Raw genomic sequence first — 18,544 nt, 5'->3', positions numbered from 1 at the left:
CTTATTCTTACACCTGCACAGTTTTGTAAGATAATATTCTTTACTCATGGCATTAGTGTCACTTTAGTGGAAGACAAAACTGTAATTGTGTTCTGGCCCCACCACCTTCTAAGTATGTCAGCAGACTTTCTTGAAATCTGATTTTTCTCAAATGTGAAATGAAAGCTTGGAATAGGTTCCGTTAGGTCCCTTCCAGCTCAGAGCATTGAAAATAATTTTACCCAGGACAGGAGAGCTAACCAAAACTGAGCATCTGGTAAATATGGACAGGCCACACTCAATAAGACAGGAATATCCTATTATGTGATACAGAGTCAACTGTAGGCCGGTAGTTTAAGTTCACAAATATAAGCCCATCAAGGAATTTCTAAAAGTTAGCATAAAGGACAAGAGTGATAATTTACTCATAGGGTAACATGATATATTTGTTCAAACTCCTCTTCTATTGGTGCAGTGGTTTTCAACATGTGGTTTTCTCATAGTCCCTCTTGGCTTTTGACACAAACTCAGCAAGAACCTTCCTCAGGAAATCTTTTCCTCATCTGAGCCACATTATGCAGGAGATAGGAGTAACAGAGAGAGGGCTCTATTTTCACCACTGCTCTACTGTATGGCTTCAGTTCCATGTTACTCTTAGCTTAGAGTGTGGTCTTCCCTGGTGCTGATAGGTATCTAAAATGATCAGGATGATGTTCTGGAGCTCAGCATCCCTGACCATAATGATTTCTACAGGGGCAAAGGAGAGAGTAGCACTCTGCAGAGTCCTGTGTAATAAGGACCTGTGGAGTCAGCATCGTGTTCTAGTGTGGAATCTGCCGGTTGAGAGCCCTAATGAGGATAATAGGCAACACTCTTGATTTGGACAAATGGCATGCCTTCAGTGCATGCTGGTATGGACAGTCCTCTTCCCATGATGTCACTTTCCTGTCATCACACTCTGTGGCAATGATAGGCTGGAGGTGAGAAGTAGGTTCATGCAAGAAAATCTAACCCACAAGTCATATATGGCAAATCTGGTTGGAGAAAAGAGTTGGAAGAAGCATTCATCAGCTTTTGCCATGTGAAAAATACCTGAGAAAATAATTTAAAGGAGTGAAAATGCATTCTGGCTCAAAATTTCAGTTTTCTGTCTGAGGTCAGTTAGCTTTATTGCAATGGGCCTGAAGTGAGGCTATAGATCATGGTGGAAGCAATATGTGTTAGAAGAGGCTGCTACTAATGGCAGCAAGAAGAGAGAGAGAGAGAGAGAGGAGAGAGAGAGAAAGTGAGAAAGGAAGAAGAGGAAAACAGAAGAGGGAGAGATAGAGAAAAAGATATGCCTTTAAGTGCACCAATGTGCCACTTCCTCAAACGAGGCCCCACCTTGTAATTCATTCATCTGTGAATTCATTAATAGACTAACCATTGATGAAGTCAGAGCACCTAATCACCTCTCAAGGCCAACTCTGAACACTGCTGTACTGAAGAAGAATGAAATTATATCATTTATAGAAAAACGAATGGAACTGGAGATCTGATCAAGTTAAGCAAAACATCCCATACTCAGATAGATAATGTATGTTTTCTCTCATATGTGAAGTCTCTGTCCACAAATACAAATAAACAATGACATAGACATAAATAGAAGGCTATTTGGGGGACAACAGATTGTAGAAAGGTAGGAAAGGGGACAAAACAGGGTGATGGGGGACAAAAAGGATCAAAACATATTCTGTGAATGTGTTTAAAAGTATTGAATAGTTAAAGTGAACTGAATCATCTACATGTTTAATGAAAGAAGTGCCAAAACATGATGTTCCGTGTAAAAAGCAAGTTAAAACATATATTATGGCCACACTTTACAAGGTTTTATGTGAAAAAATATCTTGTGTGAAAGAGTATATGGCATCCATTAAAATGATAGGCCTCAATTCCAGGTACTCCCTAGGGTTTTATGTGATTCATTGATAGTAAGAAATTGCATCAGCATCTAATGATGACCAATACCAGATCATTTGTATTGAGCCACAGGAAATGTCTTGATTTGGACTGCTGTCTTGGGATACAATAGTGCCACCATTCTTAAGCTCTGATAACTTCTCAAGTTTACCTTTCTGCCTTCAACAGACAACAGAAATGCTTCTGAGTACCACCGTTCATTAACAGCTTTTATTTATTTATATGTGCTATGTGAGAGACATGCCTGATGGGCACTTTCCATACATTAATTCATGAGTGACTTGTAACACCACCACACAGTTGGCAGTATTTGCTTCATTATATACAGGAAAAAGCAGACTCTGAGAAGTGTACTCATATGGGCATGGGGGTAGATTCCAGACTGGATTTTTGCAAAATCTATTTTCTGTCTATCCATTGGCAGTGCCCAAATAAGGTTTGTAGCAGACTCCTATACACAAAGATATAGGAAACACGCAAGTTTTTTTTTTTCTGGAGCATAAATTATACCCAAAAATTTGAAAAAAAAGAACTAAATGTGACTACATGAAATCAAACACTGGCATATATTATTGGCATGATACATATCCTATAAATATCATAAAGCAGAATCCAATACATATGCCCTTTTTAGGTGAAAGTACTTTGAAGAAAGTTCTTGCTTCCAGTGAGCTATATCAACAATACCCTAGAGCCCCACAAGGTGGAATTTTACTTTCTTCTACTAACAGAGATACTCCAGTGGAAGAATTTGAGAAACACTAGATTCCAGTATACCACTCACAAATCAATGTATTGCCAGACTTGCTCCTTTACTCCAAGGTGAGATTTGATACCATTGCTGGGACTCATCTTGGAAAGTTCTTAGACAAACACCCTCTACAGACAGGTCCTGTGCATTTCTGTCTGGAAGAACATTTACTAGGATAATTAGACCATGAAGACCATTGCAAGAAAACATTTTTCTCTGTACCCATGTTGAAGAAGTTATTTCTACCTATACCCCTTAAATAAAGATATACTGGCCTAGTGTTCAAAACTGCAGAAGAGCTGGGCACTGGTTGCTCATGCCTATAATCCTAGGAGGCTGAGATCTGAGGTTCACAGCTCAAAGCCAGCCTAGGCAGGAAAGACCATAAGACTCTTATTTCTAATTAGCCACCAGAAAACCAGAAGCAGAGTTGTGGCTCGAAGTGGTAGAGTGCTGGCCCTGAGCAAAAAAGCTCTGCGACGGTGCCCAGACCCTGAGTTGCCAGACCCCCATGACCAACAAAAAAAAAAACTCCAGAAAAGGACGTAAGCCATTGAGAGTCAAGGGAATTCACTCTGATTTAACTGTTAGATTTTACTGTCATAATGTGAGGTAGAGTCTGTCTAGGAGGATTTTACTTACTTATTTTTATTATATTTTTATTATCTTTAAGTGGTTGTGAAGTAGGAGACTGGGTCTATACTTCCCATAGATAGTTGGCCCTTGATTTCCCCTGTTTGTTTCCCGGGATGGTTTCCTTTTCTATTAGATTTAAGTGTCCTCATCTGGTTTGCTTTGCTCATGTATGATACTTTTGTTAGGTTTAATTCCACACCCCTCATGTGGTTTTGGCCTATATAGACTTTGTTCTAGCTGCATTCGAGGCTGCTAGTCTTTGAGACATGAGTCCACCAGCAATCCTCTGGCTCTCTAATAAAGACTCATAATTTGGCCTCTTAAGTGGTGGCTTCTCTGTTTCTTGAAACTGGGTTTCCTTATAACAGTTGTACAAAGGAGCTACCATTAAACATGTCAGTTTATGAGTACAATACATCTTGATCAATGCCATCCCTCTCATCATTCTCTCCTGCTCACCTCATTCCCATCCCTCCCCTCAATTTTCTGTCTAGGAGGATTTTACGTGACAGCTGCTCATCAAAACCTTAAAAAAAAATAGCTGAGTGCCAGTGGCCTGTAATCCTAGCTACTCAGGAAGCTGAGATGTGAGGATTGTGGTTCAAAGCTAGATGGGGCAGGAATGTCCATGTCATTTTTCCCTGGGACACTAATGGTGCAATCATATTGTGAAGCAAACCAAAATATGAAGGATAATGAAGGTCCAATAAACTACTCAGAAAAAGCCAGAAGTGGTGCTGTGGCTCAAGTGGTAGAGTAAAAAGAAGCCCAGGGCCAGTGTCCAAGCTTTCAGTGCAAGCCACAGGACTGGGGGGAGAAAGAAGGTAAAACCTAAAATCAACCATAATTACAATTGTTTCTCCACTATTAATCCTTTCCACAGTTCTGTAGGTAGGGCTATCATTATCTCTCTTTCTCTCTCCTTTTTTTTTTTTGGTTGGTCGTGGGGCTTGAACTCTGGGCCTGAGTCCTGTCCCTGAATTCTTCTACCACTTGAGCCACAGTGCCACTTCCAGTTTTCTCGTGGTTAATTGGAGATAAGAGTCTCACGGACTTTTCTGCCTGGGCTGAATTTATCCTCAGATCTTAGCCTCCAGAGTACCTAGGATTACAGGCATAAGCCACCAACTTCATGAAGCCCAGCTTCATTATATCATTTTATGGATAAAGAAGCAGAAGTAGAAAGATAGGGAACTTGCCCATGGACCTGGCTCCATGCTGTTACTTCCCAACCAATAGGGCAAGAAAATAAATAACCCACTCTTTCACTATTTCTCTTAATTTTGCCATCGAGCTTTGTACAACTAAATGAACATTACCTCAAAATGGAATGAAGCACTAAATACCCAAGCCTCTTCTCTCTCATTGTTTTTTAAATTTAGAAAAGGCTTTTAGAACTATGTCTCTTCGTAATAGCAGCCTGTAATCATTCTGCTCCAGGAATCAAGTGATGTGTCCAGAACATGTCATTTTCCCCTGTGACACTAATGGCAAAACCACACTGTAAACCAAACCAAAATATGACTGAGGGATAGAGAAGTGTGGTCTCTTGGTTTCCACTCAGCAGTTTGAGCCAAACATTCTTGGCTTCTACTCTACCTCCTGAAGCCATAAGCACGATACTTAACCTCTGAACCCCTCTGTGAAATGCTGATGCTACCTCTTTCCTGCTTGGGCAGGAACATTGCCAAGCTCCCCTCAAAACTATGAGCATGAAATGTGTGAAGGGCATATGCTTTTTTTTCTGAAGAAGTCCAAGAGTGTTCGGGTGGTGAATGTGTACTCTTAGATTTCTTTTTGAAAATAAATTTAGAATTGTATATAATAGTAAAATGCTGAACCATCCTATAGTATAGTAAAGCACATGGACAGAGGGGCTATACTTCCTGTATTCAAATCCAGGTCCTATACTTATATAGGCTAGACTTTGAGATTTCCCAATAATAATAATAATAAATATGTATATATAATAATAGATAATGCAATTCTCATAACTTCCCTATTGGTAAATACTATAGTTCATTGGTATATAATTAAACCCATACAAGTGGGGCTGTGGCTCAAGTGGTAGAACGCTTGCCTTGAGCTGAAGAGCAGAGGGACAGTGCCCAGGCCCAGACTTCAAGCCTCACAACCAAATAATAATAATAATAATAAAATCCATACAAAAATGGCATAAGGCAAACATATGCACATATAGATAGTGGTGGCCTCCATTTGAGCCTTCCACCGATGACAAAGAAGAGGACAATGCAGAAGCAGGGTATGCTGGGCAGGCTGTGTAAAGAAGTGGATATATCATTGAGTTAAAATTTTTAACTTTGTGGCTGAGTGCTGGTAATCTTAGCTATTCAGAAGGCTGAGATCTGAGGATCACGGTTCAAAGCCAGCCCAGGCAGGAAAGGCTGTGAGACTTTTTATCTCCAATAAACTACTCAGAAAATCAGAAGTGGCGCTGTGGCTCAAGTGGTAGAGCTCTCGCCTTGAGCTGAAGAGCCGAGGGACAGCGCCCAGGCCCAGAGTTCAAGCCCCACGACCGACAAAAAACAAAAACAAACAAACAAACAAAAATACTTTGTGAATTAAAAAAAAGACCCTGTTATATCTGAGCACATGAATGAATTTGGGCAAATGATTCAGTCAACTAAAGAATCATTCTCCTCAGCTGTAAAACATAGCCAGTGGGTTGGATAAAGTATAATAATTCCTTGACCCATGCCTGTTTTGTTATGCTTTCTTTGTATTTGAATCTTGCAGAATTTAGAAGAAAGATGGGATTTCTGGTCAAAGAGTGATCTTAGTTTTCACACTTTTAACTCTGAGTTCTCTTTCAAAATTGCTACAGAGATAACTAAACTAGTATAATAGAGAAAAAAATCACTGTGAAAGATAAGGAAGGGTATTGTTCTCAAGGCAGAATTTTAAAATTTCCATATAAAATAGAGTTCTGAGATTCGAGAAAGGGAAGGACAACGTATCCTGGTGCTCAGGGTCATTAGAAGAACGGCCTGTGGTGAATGGGAGATGAGCTCTTCCATCTGACCCCATCACTCAGCGCCCAGATATCACCATCTTCCTTTGGCCTCTCCTGCCTCTTTAACTTTGCAAAGATTGCTGAGTCTCTCAGAAAGAAGTTACACTGTCTCTGAATTCCATTTTCTTTAGCCCCAGATCTGTAATATTTTCAACAAGAACCCACAGGATTTCCAACAGCTCAAGTCCTAATACTGAAAAATCTAGTTGGCCCCTTTTTCACACTACTGAGAGAAAGTCTCAGCAGCCTGGAAAGAAAGGACCTATTTTTGGAATTTGAGAAAATATTCCCCTTTGAAGTAATATGGGAAAGGGGCACACATATAACACGCTGTAATTCATATTTATGATGAAGACATTCCATCTCTGAAATAATAGTAAGTCACACACAGCCGGAAAAGTTTAGAAATAGGAAAGTATCCATAGAGATGAAAGCTATTTGCCAGTTGAAAATGCAATGGAAATAGTGAAAAGAAAACCGAGTACTGTAAAATCAAAATCAAAATGAGAATAATTGACTTGAATTAGTAAATTGCAGGACCTGACTGACACATGGCCACAGAAATGTAACAGAAATGATAAAGAGATTAAAAAATCATACTTAGAATATAAGAGATATGGGATAGATTTCAAAAGTATAATGTACAGACAGAAGAATAGTAACAATAAAAATAATAGAAGAAAAATGTTTAAGCTGAAGAAATTTGTCTTCACATGGAAGGGTTTAATTTTTTTAAAATGTTGACATTTAAAAGAATTAAGATTTTTTAAAAAGAGATCCTACAAGCATCCATGAGGAAAAAGATCAATCTACCTACTAAGAAAAAAGATATTACATTGTTCTCTAATATGTACAAATCAATAGTGTGTCACTCTCAGTTTAGGAAAATGGTAGTTAAGATATAAGAATTTTACATTCAGATCAGTAGTGACACAGAAAGCTGAGTATTCACACGTTTTCAGAAAAAGAAGAGAAAACTGGAGAACCAAAAACCAATAATACATACAACATTCAAGTATTTGAAAGGAAACGTATTTGAAAGGAAATATAAATACCACCTGACGTGGAACAAATAATTGTATTGTCAAAGCTCATAGGATTCACCAACTTTATAGTCCATGATAATGACAATTTGCCTTGTGAAGGCTTAAATGTATTTGTGACTTTAACTAGGTATCTCTATTCCACGATACAGTGAAATATGTGAAATTTACGTAATCACCTAATTTCAATTTATAAAAAAAGAAGAAAAGAAAGAAGGGGTGGGTTAGGCGCGATGGGTGACAATGTTATGAGACACTTTGTATTCATATACTGTTTTGTAGAATGGGAACTTCTTTGTACAACCACTTAAAGATAATAAAAAAATTTTAAAGCAATAAAACATACAACATTCACATATTTGAAAGGAAATGTATGTGTGTGTTTATATTCAATTAAGCCAGTAGGTATTACATTAAATTAACATCATTTTTGACATATTACAAAATAAAATGTAAGTATTTCCTAAAAATGAAGTGAGGAGAATCATAGGTATTGTTTAATTCTTGCCATTACAAAGTCAAGCCAAATTCATTGGCAACTGTTATTAGAATGAAAATCAAATTATACTTTTGAAGCCACTGAAAAATTAGCCAAAAAGCACAGAAGGATAAAAAACAATGAATAGGCAAAGATATGGCAGGGGAGTACAAATAAAATTCAAGTTTAATAATTTTGGACAAAGGAGATAAAACATAAAAGATAGTGAAATACTATTTTATAGTAATTAGAAGCACATTCCATAATAAAAATAAATATGCTCTAAATAATACCATGTAAATTCTAACAAATGTGTTGGAAATTCAAATATAGTTGGGATAGAACATTTTAAATGTCCATCTTCACAATAACAATATAAAATACTTCAAGTTTGGGCTGGGAAGGTGGCTCAGTGGTAGAGCGCTTGCCTTGCATGCATGAGGCCCTGGGTTCGATTCCTCAGCACCACATAAGCAGAAAAAAAAAAGCCGGAAGTGGCGCTGTGGCTCAAGTGGTAGAGTGCTAGCCTTGAGCTAGAGAGCTGAGGGACAGCGCCCAGAGTTCATGCCACACAACCGGATCAAAAAAAAAATACTTAAAGTTTTAATATTTCTTATAGCAAACTTCTTACATCTAGCTAGCTAGCTAGCTATCATTTCTATCTCCCTTGCTTTCTCTATCTTTATCCATATTTTCCTAGTATTCCTTAATAATAGTTAAAATTGAATCACAAAGTAGTTCATCAGTGAAAATTGGTAGATTAAAAAATTAAAATAACCTGTATCACATTCTTTGAAAAAATGCAATAACTCTTGGCTAAGAAAAGGATAAACAAAATTTCCCAGTGGAAATTGGAATCTGCCTTCTTCAGTCATTCTAATTTGAAGACAAAATTACAAATATAAGCTATTCAGAAATAAACAGCAGGAAAAGCAGGACCTAGCAGAATATGTGAGGTTCAACACCCATAAGTACTATTAATTTGTATAAGAATTGCTTTTATGGGGCTGGGAAGGTGGCTCAGTGGTAGAGCGCTTGCCTTGCATGCCTGAGGCCCTGGGTTCGATTCCTTAGCACCACATAAGCAAAAAGAAAAAAGCCAGAAGTGGCACTGTGGCTCAAGTGGTAGAGCGCTAGCCTTGAGCTGAAGAGCTGAGGGACAGCGCCCAGGCCCAGAGTTCAGGCCCCACGACTGGACCAAAAAAAAAAAAAAAAAGAATTGCTTTTATTATTAAGATAAAATAAAATATACAAAATAAACTTTCATGTCAAGATGCTTGGAAATAATGAAATACAAGACACAGAAGGAATTAATAACTAAAAGAATAAAACACTGAATCAGCATTTTAAGTGTTGAATACATTTAAGACACAAATCATTAAATAATGAGGAAATGTATTAAGCTAATAAAATGTTTCATCAAAACATTAGGATAAGAAACACTTCCAAAAACCAATAATTTTTCCCATTATTTTCAAACTTTTGGTGGAAGTGAGTCATGGACCACTATGAGGTCTTTCTATAAGAAACTCACTGACATGAACATTTCTCAGTTCAATGGAATTTATGGAGTTCGAACTGTTAAATCCACTGCTTTAGAAAAACAACAATGATCTAGGAAATATAATAGAAAATATTTCATTCACACTGGAAGCACAGCTTTGAATACACTGCATGAGATTTAGTCTCACACACACACACACACACACACACACACACACACACACACACATACTTAGGGACATAAAAAGAAATGTTATATCCTTAACTAAGAAAATAAATAAAATATAGCCAAAATGTAGTTGCATTGTTGCTAAGATTTACTCATACTTTTCTTAGAATGAAAATGAAACTCTAAAAGTATTTTGGAACACAAAAAATATTTAAAATGCACAGGGTTAGGAAAATAATTCACTAAAGACCAAGGGGATTTTTGCTCAGTATTAGAATGAAGAGGTATTGGTTTTTCCAGATGTTAAAACTAATTAAGGCAATGTGGTCTGAGTATAGAAATAGACACACAAAAACAAATAGTACAGAAACAGATTACAAAAATCAGCAATGGACCCAAGGCTATCAAAGATTCTGACTTTTTTAGTGGCTAGTAAAAGATTAGTCCACCATTGGACTGGAAAAATTAGCTAATCAGTAGAGTGATGGAATGCTGGCTGTTGATCTTTTAACATAAAATAAATTCTAGAAAAAGCATTGATTTAAATGAAAAAGAAAAAGTAGCCATCAAAAGAACAACAGCAGACCACTCACAATTTTGAATCAGGATACTGAATTTCTAAATAACATATAGAAAATAGAGTCCATATTTATATGGAAAAAACATAATAACCATGTGGGAACAAAAAATACAAGAATGGCCCAATATTTTTAAATGTTTCTAATGAATATCACTATTCTGTAGATAAAGGAAAATCTGTGACTATTTTAACAAATGACAGAAATGCATTTGATTACATTGAACATTGATTCCCGATTTATATTAAATGAACAGTGGAACCTTTTGAAGTAATCTCCTTTTGAGACAATGAAACATTTGAGGTATGTCAATTAATATTGGGCCTGTCCTTGTAGTATGTGGGGAATCATACGTAGTAGATAACAGTAAATTATATTATTCCAATAATATTTAACTTATCATTTCACACTCTGCAATGCTAATGCAAGGCGCTGCAGACTTTGTTACAATTTGCCAATTATTTAAACTGAAGAAGCTCAGAAGTATGAGAAGAGCAACATGGTATGATGGAAAGTTCATGAATTGGACCACATTCAGAACTCAGCCATCAGGATACTTCTTTGACCTCAGAAGAGTGTTTCAACCTATTGTCTTCATCTGTAAAACTCAAGTAACAACAGACAAGCCAAAGCATGTTTTGCGGTGCCCATGCTTCTGGCTGAGCACAGCAAAAACTTTTAATTTAAGTCAAAAAGCAGGTGCATGAAGATGATAGAGTAAGATCAGCTGGTAGATTGGGTAAGATAGTTAAAGCCTAGAGAAACAACCCACACAAGGTTGAGTTCCAGATTTCCACCTTTTCTTTTTTCTTATGTTCTCAACCTGAGGTAAATCTTAGTCACGTGGCAGTGGCTAAGAGATTGTCTAAAAATCCCCATATTTCTGGGAAAGTCCCCCATACCATGGTTTAAAAAAGGGGAAGAGAGTTTTCATTTTTCCAAGGGTGGCCTCAGTGGAGAGTTGTTTATCAGCATTGAGGGTGGCCAAAGTTCCCACAGAAAACCCTTCTTTTTTGCCAGAGTATTTGGAGAGGGGTCCTCCATGGGCCAGATTGATGGATGGATTCTGGATATGAAAGTAGTAAGTCCCAGGCTCAACCCTGAGCCACACATGCACAGCTTTGGACTTTGGACAGAAACGAAAAGTTAAGCAAAGTGTTTGTGCTGACACTGAAACCACCATCCACAGAAGAGATAGCACTTGTGGGCTGAGTATAACGGGGGTTATTGCTTACCACAGCAAACACAGAAAAAAAAATTCAACGTTTTCCAGAAAATTTAAACATGATCCTTAGTCTAAACAGCATACAATTCAAAAAATTTCATGTTATCCTCTAGAATCACTCAACAAATAAAAGGACCTAGAAATCAATTCTCAAGGGCAAAGGCAATTAAGATGCCGATCCTGATATGTTAGATGCATAATACAGACTGTTTAAAACAGTTACAATGACTGTATTCTGTAAGTTCATGGAGAACACACTGGAAATGAACAGGAATATAGAACTCTCTTAAGCAGAGACATAAAAAAGCTTGAAAAGAACAGTAAAATTTTAGAATTGAAAACCTCAATGTCTGTAATGATATATTGAATGGGGCTAGAGAAATGTAGGTGTTCAGTGGTAGAATACTTTCTTGCCCTGTGTAGGGACCTAAGAGGGTTCAGTTCCTAGCATTCCACCCCCCCCACACACAAAAATGTAGTGAATTAAGTAAATAGCTGAAGGAGTGACAGGATAGTTAGTGAAGCTGAAGAAACAGCAACAGAAATTACCAAATTGAAAAACAGAGAAAAAATTGAAAAAGAAATAAATAGACCTTCAGGGAATCTGGAATAAGATCCAAAGATCTAATACTTTCATCATTGGAGTCCCAGAAAGAGGAGGAAATGATTGGTACAGACTTTAAAAAAAAAACAAACTTGAAAAGTAATGGCTGGAACCTTCTCAAATTTGGTAAAAGTTGTGTTTATAGGTTCAAGAAGCTTTGTAAAGCCCAAATCAGATAAACTCAAAACCTGCCCAAACACATCACAAACTAAAGTACTAAAAAGATAAAGAAAAAATCTTACAAGAAGTTAGGAAAAAAACAGTGTATTACATATACCAGTTACCAGCCGAAATTGATGTAACAATGTTATGAGGATAAATATAAAATGATATGTAAAGTTCTATGTGTTGTTTTTCTAATTATATCTCTTTCAATTCATCTTAATACACTATATTTTTTATCTTACTCCTTCAACCTTCCCATAATTTTCCTCTATGCATACTTGATCACTAGACCATATCTATATCTAAATCTATGACATTTATATTTATATTGATCTATACTGTGTTGTTCAAACACATGTATGATGTATGCACACATACACTGCAAATTGTTTGGGTATCTTTTATATTATTTTTTTCAAATCCACCACAAGCTTGTTCCTGTTGAAACGAGAATCTTCACTAATCCACGCCTTGTTTTGAACAGTTTTTTAACCCTATAAATTTACTTCAATATTACACAGATATAATAATGAATCTTTTATTGTCTTGTGAAGATCAAATAAGATATACAATAAAGAAAAAACAAATAGACTCCTTTGCTCAATTACAACACCGTAAGTCACATGCAGCACCAATCTGGAAGATCTGTAAGCCTGATTCTTTCAGCCAGTATTTTAGAGATATCATTTACCAAATTTCCTCTATAAGCCAGTAAGTTTGGGTATGTAGAAGGGAACAATGGTGTGCAAATCTCAGAGCTCCTCAGGAAGAGATAGACGTTCTAATGACAAGAACGAGAAGTCACCTTACCTGTCTTCGGTTAGTTTCATTAAGGTTGTTCCTCGAGTAGAGAAGACAATAAAGGACATCCTTAGCTGTGGACTGTAAGGAAAACAAACTCCATTAGGATAGACAGAAAACCTGTGGTGTTGTGTTCCTTTCCAGGTTTACCCTTTGTTGTTGTTGTCGTTACTGTTTGTTTTTGCTTTGCACCAGGGGTGCCAGAGCTGAGGAATTAAAATCAAGTAGGGGGAGGGGGAGGGGAACAGCTGGTGTCTCAAGCATTTGGCCACTAGATTCAAAATTGTTAACAAAGAGAAGGCCTGCTGTGTCTTCCTGGAGACCCCTTCTGCTTGGATATGATCTCTCAGGGAACACGGGTCACAAGTGAGAAAAAAATCCATCCCTGCCTTAGATTCTGTGTGAAAGATGCTTCTAGAAGAGGCCTGGTCTGCAAAATGTCTATAAAATGCGAAATGCTGATATACACAGCTGACAAAACCTAACGTGAAGAAAAGGAGGAGTTAGACTGTCATAGCGTGATGCTACTAGCCATTAACATCCTATAACAACCTCCCTTTCATCTGAACGTAGGATTACAATGAGTTTTTAATTTTTCCCTGGCTTCCCAGAATGTTATCTTTTAAGGAGAAAATGAATTTACTGGCTACAGAGTATGTATTCCAGTTGGCCTCACTTTTAATGAGTAGTCTGGCATTGTTTTTATGTGACAGTATTCAAGAGCATTGCCAATGTAAAACTCACACTCTAGTAGGAAGCACAACTCTCAGCTGGGGACCAAACATGTTTCTCAGATGACAGGCTGGATGCCAGACTATAGTGGGCTCAGCAATGCAATGTCACCTGTGTGGCTCTCTCTGGGCCCAACTAGTTCACTCATGCTAGCATCACAGTATGTCTTGGCAAGGTAATAATCTCCCACACTCGACCTAGTTCCAAACTTCATAGTTCCCACTTCCCTAAGCGATCTTCACACCTGGTCCTCCCTTCCTATCCCTTAGCTTAGGACCTTCGCCTCAGTCATCTGGCCGGTGCAAGTGTTTCTAAGCTGACCTCCTTTCTTGGTGTCAGTTCTTGCTCCCATGTATTACTCACACTGCTCCCCAAATTATTTTTTAAAGCATAAGTCAGATCCCATCACTTGTCTGCTACAAAAACTCTAATGGCTCCTATTGCCTAAATTATTTCTATTGTATCTGACACATCTCTGAAAATACAGCACGTTTTAGAACCTGGTAGGGCTCATGTAATACCTGGTGAATTGAACATTGATCTTTTGAAAAAGACTTTGGTTCCTTGTCCTGAGCTGACTGCGTTGACTGGCACCTTCCCCTGGCACCTAAGTTGACTGCTACCATCTCATCAATGCTAGGGCACTGGATACCATGTTCTAAATGAGGAAAGCTATCATCATCATTGTAATATAGCAAAGGCCAACTTTTTCAACTTCTTAAAAAGTTGCATGTATCATGCACTGTCTTGATTAAAGTTATGATCTTTTAACATTTGAAGCAAATGCATAAGATAGGCATGAATTCTGTTTTCTATAAGAGGAAAATGGGCCTTGAAAAAGTAGCAGCTTTCCCCAAGTTATGCAACAGGGAATGATGGACTGGGGCATAAAAGTTCTCATTCTAGAATTTGGGCTCTAAGTCATTATTACATAGCTGTGTTTACCCCTGAATTCAGCTCTGAAAGGAACAGATTTGAAATGTGGGGAATGTGGGTCATGACATAACTGGTATATGAATCCAGACTGGAGATTGATAACTAGGAATTGTCAACGGATATGGGCAAAGGTGTTTAGAGAAACTGACATCAGTGAGAATAATTGTGAGCTAAATAGAACCAACAATGACTGAAGAACTAGCAAAGGTTGGGGAGAGAAAAGGAAAGCCAGGGCTAGTGCAGGAGGGAAATTTAAGGAGGGATAAATTGGCATTAGTTAAGGAATCTCTATACAGCAAACTAAGGAATACAATGTTCTTGCTGAGGACATCGTTAGTGGTGGTGATGAGACTCAAGAGGTAGAAGTTAGAGACAGAGGCAAGATGGTAGTGGCTAAGCAATGAATGAGAGGAAAGAGTATGGAGACAGCAAGGAAAGAAATAAGAGTTGTAGCTATAGAAAGACATGACCAAATTTTTTTGTCATCATTTCTTCTGGGGACAAAGGATGAAGTGTTTAATTGAAGTCTGGGAGAAAGTGCCAGGGGAAAGGTGGGAAAAATCTGAGAGAGAAACAAAGACCTATGAGAGTCTAGGGATGGCACAAAATGGGACTAACATGGGGAAGTTGCCTTTTAAAAGGGAAAACATTTAGCCCTCCGGACCTACATGAAACTGTTAGGAGCAGGATTGGAACTTGAAGCAATCATCTGCTTGTCTCTGGGCTCTGAACAGAATAGGTGATGAGACTCTCTGCTGAGAAAGAAACGTATGAGATGTAGCTTGGGGACTTAAGGAAAGTGGTGAAGAATTAGAATCATTATTAGGAAGACAGGAGTCAGGCTAAAGGCAAATAACTGGACTTGGTATGTTAAGAACCTCACTGAAATTGGGAATGTTACACATTTGATAAATATCACCACTATTCTTGAACAGATTTCTTTCTTTGCAGTATCAGCTGCCTTAGCCTATTTATTCAAATAGCTAAGTAAAAGTCATCCAATCATTTATTGATTCAAAAATATTGATGGAGCCATCCTAGGTAATCAGGAGGCTGACATTTGAGGATCAAAGTTTGAAGCCACTTCAGGCAGCAAAGTCCATGAAATTCTTGTCTCAGGTTAACAACCAAAAAGCTGGAAGTGGATCTGTGGCTCACGTGCCAGAGTGCCACTTTTGAGCAAAAAAGCTAAATGACAGTTCCTAGGCCCTGTGTTCAAGCCCCAGTACTAGTATTTATACACATACATTGATAAAGCATGAACTTGGTGTTTGATACTCAAACAAAATGCAGTCTTTGCCTCAAAGGGTTTGCATGATGTCTTGTTGCCACACATTGAGGAGTCCACAGCCAGGGAGTCAGGAGGACAGCCTAATGGTCTGGAGTAAGCTCACTTCTGAGGTCCCCAGTTTCTTCATTTGTTTCTTCATTTGTAAAGCAAAGACTCAGCCTTAGTCCACACCCCTCTCCTTCCTTTGATTTGGAAAGTGAGGAACTGCTTGAGCTAGGCAAGAGATGTCCAGTGCCCACCCTGAGGCAGGGGCTGGACTAATTAACGTGCCCATGCTCTCTTTGTATAATCTTTACTTGGAAACCAGTGTTCAGCCAATGTAAGTAATTTGCTATGGTTGCACAATGGAGCTTGGATTCAAAAGCACATCTATCTAACTTCAGAGACTTTTCCACTGGACTGGACTCCAGAAGGAGAAGACAAGGACAGCAGTAGAGGCACAGCAGATCCTGCCAAGTATCTGGACACAGATGCATTCTATGTCACTCTAAAAGGCCAGTGGATGAGAGTACAAGAAAGGACATTTTGGCTCCACAGCAAAAAGTCTCCTGAAAACTGAAATTGTTCAATTATTATTGGACTGTTTGTCCACGAAAGCAGAAATTCTCACTGGAGATATTCAAAATAGGAGCTACTGAATGCCTCCTCTGATTGAAAAGTAATTTCTTTCCATTCAATTTTCAAAGATTCCCCTATTTTTAAATGCCTCTCCTATATTTGCTTCTCTAGTTTCCCTGTTGTTTTTTTCCCCCACCCTTTTCTCTCAGCCTCTGTTCTCTTGATCATATGGATTTAGTTGATTTCCTGCTACAGCTTCCAATTTGGGGCATTATGAGAAGTCACTTCCTAACTCCTTCCCTCCAATCAGCTCCAATTTGGGGCATTATAGAGAGGTCTTCCTTAATTTCTGCCCTTAATTAAGCAGATAGGGATGTGTTGGTCAATAAATAAGTCTGAGAGGAAACTGTCATTAACCTGAGTTAAGAGGTCACCCTGTATTCTGAGATGAAGACTCTTAACTTTAACAAAACCAGTCAGCTCAGGCTGGACATGAAGTGGAGCTATGTTCAAATGTACAGTGATTAGACCATTTTATCAAAGACCTTGGCAACTTGTTTCCAGCACATCCATGAGCACTGTCACAGCCATGTGATACCTCAGAGAGTGACCCAACTCTCCTTTCTCCTACTTGGTATCCTTACTTCCTAGGAAGTAGTACCTCTGGGATTCTTGAAATATTACAGTGACTTATGTTCAGATATGTCTGGAGTGATGGTGAGAATATTCAGGGGATTCTACCAGATAGAGCATGTGGCTGGTATGTCTAATCATTATGATTTTCTCAGGAATAACTAGTGTTCCTAGCATACATACGGGACTTTCAGTACTAAGCTAGGAGAACTTTGGGCAGACTAAGATGAGTTGGTCATGCTGTGCCTTATACACAGGTGCACTAGTATCTGCTAATTGCCCTGACATCATGACACTGTGTAGGAAATTTGTCAATGATCCTTTTACAAGAATATATTATTGGACAAAGAAGGGAGAAGATGAACCATTTTTGTCTTCAAAGCAAACCTGGCTCCTCCTGGTAGCTCTAAGACAAAGTTACTATATGTGACATAGATCAAAACAGAGGATAGTTCCCCTCCCCCAGCTCTGCCCTGAATCAGAGGATGAAGAGTCCAATTTTGTCAAACAGCATCATCATCCAAGTGGTTAGAAGCAGGGAGAACAGCAAACATGGACTGGTTTTACTCATGTCCGAGAGGTATGAGAGACACAAATGCTTAGCATTGCTCACCTGATGAATTTATGAGCCAGCTGTTCCACAAAGTAGTAGATCTCATTCCAGTGGTGCAGCACACTCCCTGACCTGGGAAGACAAAAGCAGGTGGTATTGACTCCAGTGTTCTTTTGTCTCTGCCTTGTAGTATTTCTCTTCACATTCTACTGGTTCCATTAACCTATTAGCTGGGCTTATCACCTGAAGCTAACATAAGCCTGGGAATTATTTGAATGGCTGTTTCAACTTTCTGTTATGAATTCATTTCAGCCATGACAAATTCTTACAAAATTTCATTAAGGAACTTTCTCCATTCTATCTCCTCTTGCCACTATCACTATGCCCACTGATATGCTGGAAGACAAATAAACCAAGAACTTCCAGCCCAAAAAGATTCACAAATTAGTTCTAAATCTTTAGGCTGTCATTCTTTCCCTGATGAAAAAGAAGAGCTATTCTTTTTAATTTATTATTTTTTAAGTATGTTCTTTTGCAGTATTGCAGTTAAGGTTGTTATGCTTGCTAGGCAGATGCTCTGCTACTTAAATCAAGCCTCCAGCCCTTTTTTGCTTTAGTTATTTTTCAAATAGGCTCCTTTCCTCCCCCCCCTCCCCCGCAGACTAGCCTCGGCTGTAATCCTATTTATACTTCCATGTACCTGGGATGACAGGCACATATGTACCACTGTGCTCAGCAATTTTTATTGATTGAAATGGAGTCACAGACTTTCTGCCTAGGCCAGCCCTGACACACCCCGCTCCTGGCTCCTGATTTTTGCTCCTCCCCTACCCACCCCCCCAGCTATAATTCTTTCAAATGAAATCAGCACAAACAGAAAAACAAAGACCTATGATACCCCCCCTTGAGAATCCAA

General features: G+C 38.4%; 1 protein-coding gene across 1 annotated transcript in view; it reads right to left on the bottom strand.

Annotated features, from left to right (window-relative positions):
• Window positions 1-18,544, bottom strand: part of Antxr1 (anthrax toxin receptor 1) — a 212,097-nt gene that overhangs the window by 167,464 nt on the left and 26,089 nt on the right. The window contains exons 2-3 of the mRNA XM_013022556.1: window positions 17,689-17,760; window positions 12,935-13,006 (exon numbers count right to left, since the gene is read on the bottom strand). Of these exons, the coding sequence (XP_012878010.1) occupies window positions 12,935-13,006; window positions 17,689-17,760 (144 nt within the window). The remainder of the gene's footprint in view (window positions 1-12,934; window positions 13,007-17,688; window positions 17,761-18,544) is intronic.

Source organism: Dipodomys ordii, unplaced genomic scaffold, assembly GCF_000151885.1.
Source record: "Dipodomys ordii isolate 6190 unplaced genomic scaffold, Dord_2.0 Scaffold63, whole genome shotgun sequence".
In the NCBI taxonomy this organism is placed as follows: Eukaryota; Metazoa; Chordata; class Mammalia; order Rodentia; family Heteromyidae; genus Dipodomys; species Dipodomys ordii.
Note: the sequence above shows the minus strand (reverse complement) of the source record. Positions and strands in the feature narration are given on the sequence as shown.